Raw genomic sequence first — 9996 nt, 5'->3', positions numbered from 1 at the left:
CCGCCATCTTGGTTGCGAGTAGCCGATATTTAACCCGTAGACACGTCAAAACAACATCAAGCTGTGGAAAACCTCATTGGAATCACTGCTGGTGAACACATGGAGCACTGTCGGGGTCTGAATACTTTTGAATGAACGCTAACTCGAGTAGTCTGATTTAACATGGCGTGAACACAACCCATTAGCCTGATGATTCTTGTGCTCGTCCATGTGAACCGAGATGAAAGTGGCTGTGTCTAATGCGCTGGACGCTCGTGTAATGGAACAGAACAGTGACTTTTCTGCAGCACGTAGGGATGGACTTACTGTGTCGTGTTTATTTTCTTGCATTTTGCTGTGTAACATGACGGTGCCTTGCAAACCTGCCTTTCTGAATGTTTTTTGAAGAATGATATTACGTTTACTGTGTCCATGTTTATAACGGTTTACACTTGTTTGTCTGTAAACGCATCAAACTTAACACAAAGCCATGAGACGACCAAACGCTGAAGTCTTAACTTTTTTCTTATATTGATTAAAATGATGCAATTTTATCACTCTACGCGTATTGTAATGTTGTACTTAAGTCGTTATATTTTGTGGTATATTTTCATTCATTTTTTTCCTCTTATCCGGGGCTGGGTTGTTGGGGGCAGCAGTCAAAGCAGGGACTCCCAGACTTCCCTCACCCCAGACACTTCCTCCAGCTCCTCCGGTGGGACCTCAAGGCGTTCCCAGGCCAGTCGAGAAACATCGTCCCTCCAGCGTATTCATGTCCCTCTGGCAGGACATGATGTTGAGGTGAGGTCAGTTGTTCACGTAGCAGAGCCTTGGACCCGGAGTCGTACCTGGAGCGTGGAAACACACTTGGCTGGAGTTGCTGCTGGTCCTACAATGACTGCACAGGGGCAAGACCAGTACCGCCCCCACGAGCCCATCCCAGGTCCCATGCGTTCCAGACCCCATTGGAAGGTAGTGTCTCCAGTGGTCCTCTTTGGACCCCTAAAAGGCGAAAGTACAGATCGCTCCGTATCGTCCCTATGGAAACGAGGATAAAAGTGTGTATAAAAATTTGACCATTTACCTCCATTTTAAAGCTTTGGGCGTCTTGATCCAAATCCAATTATTATGATTATTATTGTTCAATGGAGCTGAGATTTTGTTTGATCAAAGTGTAAATTCAGGCAGTAACTGTAGTAGTGTATCCTTAACTGGGACCCAAACCAGGACCAAACCAGGACAGCCCTATATTATGGACACACTCACCCAGATTTTTCATTTCCGATACCAATTCTAGTACTACATCTTTAAGTCTCTGCTGATCCTCGATATTGACCGACACTGGAGCAGAGACATTGATTTCCTTTAAACTTGCATAAGATAATTGATTCAAACGTGTTATGGAGCTGTTCTTTTTCTCTGAAGTAACGACTGAAGTTAAAACATTCTGAGACTTTCTAGGTCGACTAAGACCAGTAAATAGTCTTATTACATCGACAGAACCGATATTTGGAAGCCGATATCCGATCCACATCATTTTCAGTGTCAGTCCGGTGCAGCCTTGCCCTGTATCTGATTATATTTTTACACTGAGCACACACAATAGACTTAAACACTTTACTAACCCGATGCGTTGATGGAGCATGGATGTGGTGTGTCTAATGCTTCTGTTCAGAGCTGGGACGTCCTGAGGCAAAACACCAAGACACAAGGAGCTGCTTCCCTCATGTGATAAGGCTGTGACTGTCTCCTGAGCTCTGGGGGTGTGAAGGCAGCACCACAGAGGAACAACGAGGTCCTCACTCCTCCCAGAGCCAAAGAGGACCTCTGGAATAAAGACCTGGACCTGCGACTAGACCCAGGACTGGACGATACGACTGTGTTTGGCACGAGACCATGGAGAGCTAGGTTTGATGTTTATATTGTGTATTTTTGCGGTTTATTTTGTGTACTTTCGAATACATGAAGATCAGGGTGTCGGGGTGTAAATGTGGTACAAATTTGGGCTGAAGGATTTGAGACGAGTGTTTACGATTATGGTTTGATTTGGTTTTGACAGTTGCCTTCTGTTCAAAAAGTTCACATTTTAAACAAGTTCAGAAGAATTGACACAAAGAATGAAATCTGAACTGACAAACTATAACGAGATTCACATTTCAGAACATGTTTGTACAGTGAGGGCATCTGGTCATTTCTGAAGTTGGTTATCATCAGTTTCACCTCAATAATGTGAATCGTTTTAATAGAATGGACTTAGTTATGGTTTAACTGGTTTAGATTTAGTGTATAACAAAAAAGTGCTTTATAAGTCCAGGTTTAGTCCATGTTTAGTCCAGTCTTCATCCTGGTTTAGCCTAGACTTATTCCTAGCTTAGTACCTGTGTAGCCTTTGTTGTTGCTCTGTTTTAGTCTAGATTTACTTCTTCTTGGGTGACACAAACACAGTCCTAGTTTAGTCCCAGTTTAGTCCCAACTTAGCCCTGGTTTAGTCCATACCAACTCCAGTTTTAGTCTAGTTTTAGTCTGGTTCATCCTGGACTCTGGGGCTGATCGGATTGGTCCAGATGAATTCTCTGTTCATTAGAGCTTTAGTTCAGATCTATTTGAAGTGGAAATACTGAAGGTGAAAGAAATGCAGGAAATGAAACATATCAAACTTTACTCAGATCATTTCTCCGTCTGTTTTTCAAGGACAAGAACGTCCAGATCTCTGCGGTCTCAGATCTACACCACCGTCTCCGGCAGCATTCCACCAACATTTTGCCAAACAAGAATCCGAGGCCTAAAACCCTGGACTCATTCAACACATTTTGGTTTGAGTGTTTTTAGATGGGGTCAGCGTTTGGCCGGTTCTGTATGCAGTTCTTCTGCTGCTGCTGCGTCACAGACGAAGAAGATGATGACGAAAAGGAGCCACTGCTGCCGTAAGTGAAAAAAATGGTTAAAATAGTGGCTCCATTTTCTCACCCCTGATGGTCTGCTTATGTCTTTGAAATGTTCCACAAAACAATACCACAATAAGCCTAAAGTGTAAGATCTGTGGAGAGGCGGTCCTGGTCTCTGTAAAGTCTTGTTCTGGCCTTGTAATGCATTCACAAAGACGTTCAGGCCTGGAGCCATTTCCTGTTTCCTCAGTTACAGCTGAAATTCTGACTGACAAGGACATGAATTCACCAAAATAAATCTCATTTAGATTTATGAGTCAGAGATGGAGACAATGATGTTGTGTTTGTCGGACAGGCCTGACCCTCTGGAGTTTTTTAATCGTGAAGTCCAGAAGCGCAAAGATGAGGAGACCAACCTGTGGAGCACCCCAGGAGACCCGAGCCACTCCGAGAGGGACGACGACCGCACGCTGTACACCCTGATCCAGGCGCGCAACAAGACTCGCATGGGGTCTACGGTAAGACAAGGACCACACAGACACAACAACAACCACACACAAGGACCACACAGACACAACAACAACCACACACAAGGACCACACAGACACAACAACAACCACACACAAGGACCACACAGACACAACAACAACCACACACAAGGACCACACAGACACAACAACAACCACACACAAGGACCACACAGACACAACAACAACCACACACAAGGACCACACAGACATAGGAACAACCACACACAAGGACCACACACACACAAGAACAAGAGCAACATGGGCTCTACAAGACAAGGACCACACAGGCATCATCCCTTTTTGTTGTTGTGTCTGTGTAATCCCTCAGTCATCCAGGTATGATCTCATACACTGTTTATATAAATGGACATAGCTAACCTGTTAGCCGCCGTGTTCCAAACAGGAAGTGATCATGAGTGCACTTCCAGCTCCATCGACTCTGGCTCCAATTCACTTTCTGTGTAAAAACTGTGGCCCCTCTCTCTGTAACTGCTGCTGTCAGACTCATCATTTTGATCTTAAATGTTCGTATTAACCCACTCTACATGATCCTGGGGTTTTATTTCACTATTGTGTCTGTAAATTAAGATACAAACATTAATAACAGACAAATCAGGCGCCTTCTTTACCCAAAGTGGACAAAAACTGCAACAGGAACAAACAGGAACTGTTTGAGCAACTTTTTGTTTCTGTTGTAGACTCTGTAGATATAATAAACAAGCAAAACACAAAACACACTTCAGCCTCTTTAAACTTTTAGACTCTTTCAGCCCTTCGTTTCATAACAACTAATGAGTTTAAACTATCTCTGTTCACTCTGTGGAAAAGTAAATTGACCATTGTATCTGTCAGAAGAACAATGTATTTATTAAATGTATTTATGAAACAACGACGACAGACTGACTCAATACAACACCTGTTTGTTGAAGTTTGAACTTTTAATACAAGATCTCATGATGGTCTACGTCTAAAAATTGAACAATAGAGAGAAGGAGAGAGGGGGAAGAGGAGGAGAAAGAGAGAAGAGAGGGGAGAATGAAAGAGGGAGTAAGAGAGGAGGAGAGAGGAAATGAGAGGAGGACAGGATGAGAGAGGGAGTCAGAGGAGGAGGGATGAGGAGTGGGGGGTGAGAGAGAAAGAGGGAAACAGAGAGAGAGGGGGGAGAAGAGAAGACGAGGAAAAGAACTTTTCATCCCATAGCTCACGATTATCTCCGTCTATAAACTGTCCACTCTAGAACTGAAATGGGGAAAAAGCAGTTGGTTATTTTACTTCCCAAAAATGGAACATTTGAAGGACATGAAAAACTTGACAGAGACACTGCAGCACTTAAATAATGTGGAGATAAACATTTATAATTAAACCTGTTCCTGTTTTCATGTTTTAAATGGATGTTTGTATTGTTGTGTGTTGGGACAGGGCTCATGAAACAGTCTCGTCCTCGCACTGGGCTCTTCCTGTATAAATAAAGATGCACGATATTTTCTGATCAAAAGGAAGTGCACTTTAGCATGCTAGTTAGCTTTAGCATAACGGCAAAACTCAACGCTTACTCACGGATTTCAAACTATGGCAACCGTCCTCCGTTGTCAAAGCAATTAAGCAAATCAAACTCTTATATCATTTGAAAAAGGAAAGGTCCTCGCTGGGTCCCCACAAAGTCGTTCAAATCAGGATGGACTCTCCCTGTGTAAAATAAAATAAAGCACCAAGTCATTTAGCCTTTGCTTTAGGCCAGATGCCCTTCCAGTCGTATCATGTGAGAGAGCTGCCTTTGACAAGTCCATGTTTTGGGGAAGTTTGCAGCAGCTTTGAGGAAGACAACAGGCCCACTATGCTCCTCTTGCACTTTTATTTAGCCATAGTAAAGTCAGAATAATGTGTTTGTTTTGTTATTTAGGGTTACAGACGTTTGAGCGTCGACATCGAAGCCATGAGAGACACACGAAGAGAAGTTCGAGACAAGTGGAAGACCATTCTGGAGAACTTAGGTGAATGAATCTGGTCTCATTCACAGAGTCCATGAGGTCTTTTAATCAGACTTGTTCTGTTGTGTGTTTTTCAAAGTGTCTGATCTGATTTAACACACCTCTGTATGGGCTCCATTAGTGGGTTTCTTGCCCTGTTCGCTGTCGTATCTTTGTTCGATACATGACATCTTTATCTCAGCCCCATAGATCCAGGACACACACTGTTCTTCTCTTGAGGAGGAGACATTTCTTCAGGTTCATTCAAAAGTCGCCTCTTTAATCAACCGGACGCCTGACATACAAAAATGCAGTGTGATTAAAGACTTTTATAACCACGGAGTACAACAGAACAAGTCTAATTCCTGTATCTTATCAACTGCCTTTGTAATTACGTTTTAAAATGGTAAAGACACGTTATGGACCCTGTAGGTTAAAGTGCTTTTATCAGGTTAGACCACTTTGTAATGACTTGGTTTGGTGGGATCGTGCCTGTGCTCAGTGTTTATCGTAGTTTTAGTTACATGGATGTTTGTGAAGAGAAGAAGTTGAAAGGTACAAAAATACTACAGGGAGTAGTTGAGCTCTAAACAAAATCCGTCATCAACACTGACGAGTCCTCCCAAAATACAGGACGATTACACACAAGGAGGCATTTTTCTGTCAGATTCAAAGACTGTTTATATAAATAGATGCAGCTACAACAGGCAAAAAGCTAAAAAAAAATCCAGTATGTTTACCTGAGATCCAGTTTAACATAAACTTGTCTGATTATTATTAGTCCATAAAGGCTTGTGTCAGTCCAATCTCATCATTATTTATGACCAATCTCTCTGTAAATGAGTCTCTATAGTCGTTAAAGAGTGCACAAAGGGTCTGGGGCTGGGGGACACCTTGATTTGTTCGTCTTTCTTGTCCATGGAGATGTTTTGTTTGGGTTTTTTTTTTGCTCAAATTATCTTTTTACAGGAAAATGTAAACTGAAAGTAGTTTCTCTGTTGTTGCTGTGACTGTGCGGAGCTTAGCTAGCTTGTTAGCTAACGACAGGGGGAGATAAACGACACTTCAGCTCACCCCACAATAATGATCTGCACCACACAGACTCAGAATCATGTGCTTTAAGGAGAGAAAGGTTCAGTGATGTGAGTGTGTCTGCAGGTGCCTGTGGTTTACCTGTTCTATGGTTTTATACAGTTTTATTATGTGTATTGTTTTAAAATCGGGTCCAAATGAAATATTTATAGACTTTTATATTTGTTCTTAAACTGCAGCAGCTTTGTCACATTAGATTCAGTGTTTTGCGTTTTTACAGGAGAAAGTCTCATTTCTCACATTGGCTCTCACATAATGTCGCCTCATTCTGAAAATCCTGATTACTGTGATGTCGTCTGCATTACCTCTGCTCCTGTCCGCAGGCTTCATGGCAGAGGCTGATTCTCTCCTGAACGTCTCTGCCGGAGCGTCACAGGACCGGATGAGGGATGCCGCAGCTGCCCGGGCCATGCTCAACCTGCTCCACACCGAGACGTCCATCTTCAACAGCAGCAAAAACCCTCCTCCAGAGAGATACCTCTTTATCCTGGTGAGACACACGTGGATTTATCAGAGCAGGAAACTGGTGAAACTTGAGACCCCGGGGTCTAAACATGGCTGCCCATTGAAGTCATTGGGCCGTGCTCAATGGCGCATGTCTTAAGTTTAGCCTTTAGCGACTCAGTACGTCCGGTCCTGCCCATGGACCATGTGCAATTGAACTACCCCCAATGAGACTTTGAGAGATGAGAGCGAGCGGAGTGGCTGTGAAGGATGCTAGGGAATAATGAATACATTACTATAAATGCTCATGATTGGGCTTCCAGAGCACCTCTGAACCATGTTCTAAACCTGTGGCTCATTCATGACAGTTGGGCTCGTTTGGCTCTGATCTAACCAATCAGAGCTTCAGCTTAGCTAGAGTGGACATAGAGCGTAGCTGAAGCCAACGATTAAATGATTTTTTTAAGACAACAGATGGATTTTTGCTGAGAAAAAAAAATGATATAAAAATAGGTCAAAATCACCACAAAATTCGACTTTTGTGAAAGTTGGCGGTGCCCCGTGAGTCCCCATCAGCCCCTGTCAGACCCTGTCAGTTTGTAATTACATTTTCCTCTATGAGAAAAATCCTTTCTGGGCAGGAGAGATTTTTTTCATTGTAGTACCAATGAGTGGCCACTAGTCCAACTGGAGACAGCTCTGAGCAGCAGGACCCTCCAGTTATTTTAATAGATCTTTGGTTTGTCCACTGATCTGAAGGTTCGCAGTACAACATAAACATCATTGGTTGAGGGGTCAGATCCACTGACAGGTTCGCGGTGCAATTCCAGCTCCCACAGGTGAATGCTGTTTGTGTCCTCGGGCAAGGCACTTAACCTACCTCACCCCTAACGTCTCAGTGGTGAATGAATGTGTGAGTGGTTCTACCAGTGATGTTTATGTCGAGAGTGAGATTCGAACTACCAGCCTTCAGATCAGTGGACAAACATTTGCTTGTGGAAGCACGGCGGGCGTCGGAGTGGGCAGGGTTAGCTCTGTAGCTCTTAACCGTTTAAAACAAAAGTCCACATAAAGTTGCATATAACAGAAAGTGAAAACCCATGAATATTTTGAGACTTGCGGCACAGCGGGACTGGGTTTACTGTCTGTTTCCCATATCGTTCACTTGTGACCTCTGACCTTTGAACCTTGGAGTGAGTGCAGGGACACGGCTCCGTTCACACGTGTCTCACCTCTCAGCACCACACAGCACATTTATACAGACAGAACCACTGGCCCAATGGCAACACAACAGGTACAGTACTGGGACAGTGACTGAACCGGTGACCTGCTGGTCAGAGGGTGAATGGTCTTCATTTTGTTTAGTTTGTACTTACTCAGTTATGATTGTTATGTTTGTGGTCCAAGTGAAAATGGCCCATGAAATTAAGCCACAATAAGAGTTTTGTTCAAATGTGAAGCATTACTGTCTCTTGCCCTCCCCCATTTCTCTCCGCCTCTCTCCTCCCTCTCTCTCTGTTTCTCTCACCCTCCATCTTTCTCCCTCCCTTTCCCTCTCTTTTTCCCTCTCTTCCTCTTGTCTACTTTCTCTCTCTCTCCCTCCTTCTCTTTCTCCCTTTTGATCTCTCTCCCTTTGTCGCTCTCTTTCTCTCCCTCTCTCCCTCCTTCTCTTTCTCCCCTTTTCTCCCTCTCTCCCTCCCTCACTCCTTCCCTCCCTCTCTCTCTCCCTCCCTCTCTCCCTCCCTCTCTTCCTCCTTCTCTTACTCCCCTTTGCTACCTCTCCCTTTGTCTTTCTCTCCCTCCCTCCCCCCTCTCTCTCCCTCCTTCTCTTTCTCCCCTTTGCTACCTCTCCCTTTGTCGCTCTCTCTCCCCTTCTCTCTCTCCTTCTCTCTCCCTCCCTCTCTCCCCCTTCTCTTTCTCCCTTTTGCTCCCTCTTCCTTTGTTGCTCTCTCCCTCTCTCCCCCCTCTCTCCCTCCTTCTCTTTCTCCCCTTTACTCCCTCTCCCTTTATTGCTCTCTCTCCCTCTCTCCTTCCCCCTCTTTCTCTCTCTTTCTCCAGGATCGTCTGATCTACTTGGACATAGCGGAGGACTTTGTTGCCAAGGCCAAACGTTTCTATCCTCCCAAAGACTCGGACGACTCGGACGAGGACCCGATGGGCCTCGGGATCAACCTGCCGCTGCTGCTCGCGCGAGTCGAGGCCATGAACGGAGTCCCAGATGATGACGACGACGATGATGAAGAGAAAAGCTACGAGAGTGACAGATCCTAAAGCTGCAGTACACCACACGACACCAGGGGGCAGTAGACTACAGACTACCACACTGAAGGAGCTGCACATCTAGGCCCACAAGTTCTCTGCTGTCTGAATTTAACTCCCATTTCCACACATTTTTTCATACTTAAAGGTGCATTACGTAGCTTTTTTCTGGTGGAGCTGCTCTGTAACTACTTTTCCACAGTATGGCTTTAAGTTTCTGTTATTTAAAGGTCCTGTATGACACAAAATGGACTGTTTCCTCCTCAAAAACAGACCTGGAGTTGTGTTTTGTTTCATTCACACATGTTTGATTAACACTTTATTATTAGTCTGTCTACATCTCCAAAGCTCAAAATGATCTGTTCCACCTTGTGATGTCATGAAGTGGTAGTTTTCATGAGGAAACGACATTAGAAATGAGATCAGAAAACACAGCAGGGTCACCTCTTCACAGATCTGACCTGTAACTTCCTTTGGTGGCTTGACCTGCTTGTGTCTATGAACATACAGAAGGTTAATGCCATACTGTGGAACATTCAGGACAAAACAGTAACATTCCCTACACCAGAGTGACATCACCCTAGTTAAATAAAAAATGTATTTCATAACAGAAAAGTTGCTAATTCACATGTTTGTGTGTTGGTGGCGCTGGAGGGCAGTTCTGTTCCGTTTGTCCTGTGATGATCAGCTCGTTCTCTGCAGCAGCGTCACATGATGAAGAGCACATTCCTCTTCGTCACTTTGCTTAAGCACACGAGTCAGAGGCATTAGGCGAAGGAGGTGCACAGGAAGTCCCACATTAAAGCGGTGCCTTTGTCAAGTATGTAAAGAATCTCGACG

The 9996-nt window shown here is 44.2% G+C and overlaps 1 protein-coding gene across 1 annotated transcript; it reads left to right on the top strand.

Moving 5' to 3' along the window:
* The first annotated feature begins 1737 nt into the window (after nucleotides 1–1737).
* mreg (melanoregulin) lies at nucleotides 1738–9501 on the top strand. The gene is made up of 6 exons (XM_033970959.2): nucleotides 1738–1887; nucleotides 2671–2903; nucleotides 3220–3382; nucleotides 5295–5385; nucleotides 6777–6943; nucleotides 8956–9501. The coding sequence occupies exons 2-6, from the start codon at nucleotides 2809–2811 to the stop codon at nucleotides 9166–9168; spliced, it is 729 nt and encodes a 242-aa protein (XP_033826850.1). The 5' UTR covers nucleotides 1738–1887; nucleotides 2671–2808; the 3' UTR covers nucleotides 9169–9501.
* The last annotated feature ends 495 nt before the right edge of the window (nucleotides 9502–9996 follow it).

Source organism: Periophthalmus magnuspinnatus, chromosome 8 (assembly GCF_009829125.3).
Source record: "Periophthalmus magnuspinnatus isolate fPerMag1 chromosome 8, fPerMag1.2.pri, whole genome shotgun sequence".
Lineage (NCBI taxonomy): Eukaryota > Metazoa > Chordata > Actinopteri > Gobiiformes > Gobiidae > Periophthalmus > Periophthalmus magnuspinnatus.
Note: the sequence above shows the minus strand (reverse complement) of the source record. Positions and strands in the feature narration are given on the sequence as shown.

What these genes read in the sequence shown, in the direction of transcription:
- mreg (XM_033970959.2), top strand. Translation starts at nt 2,809, where the DNA reads ATGGGGTCAGCGTTTGGCCGGTTCTGTATGCAGTTCTTCTGCTGCTGC. An exon ending in AGACTCGCATGGGGTCTACG is followed by an intron (nt 3,383 to 5,294) that starts GTAAGACAAGGA and finishes TTTGTTATTTAG; the next exon opens with GGTTACAGACGTTTGAGCGT. An exon ending in AGAGATACCTCTTTATCCTG is followed by an intron (nt 6,944 to 8,955) that starts GTGAGACACACG and finishes CTCTTTCTCCAG; the next exon opens with GATCGTCTGATCTACTTGGA.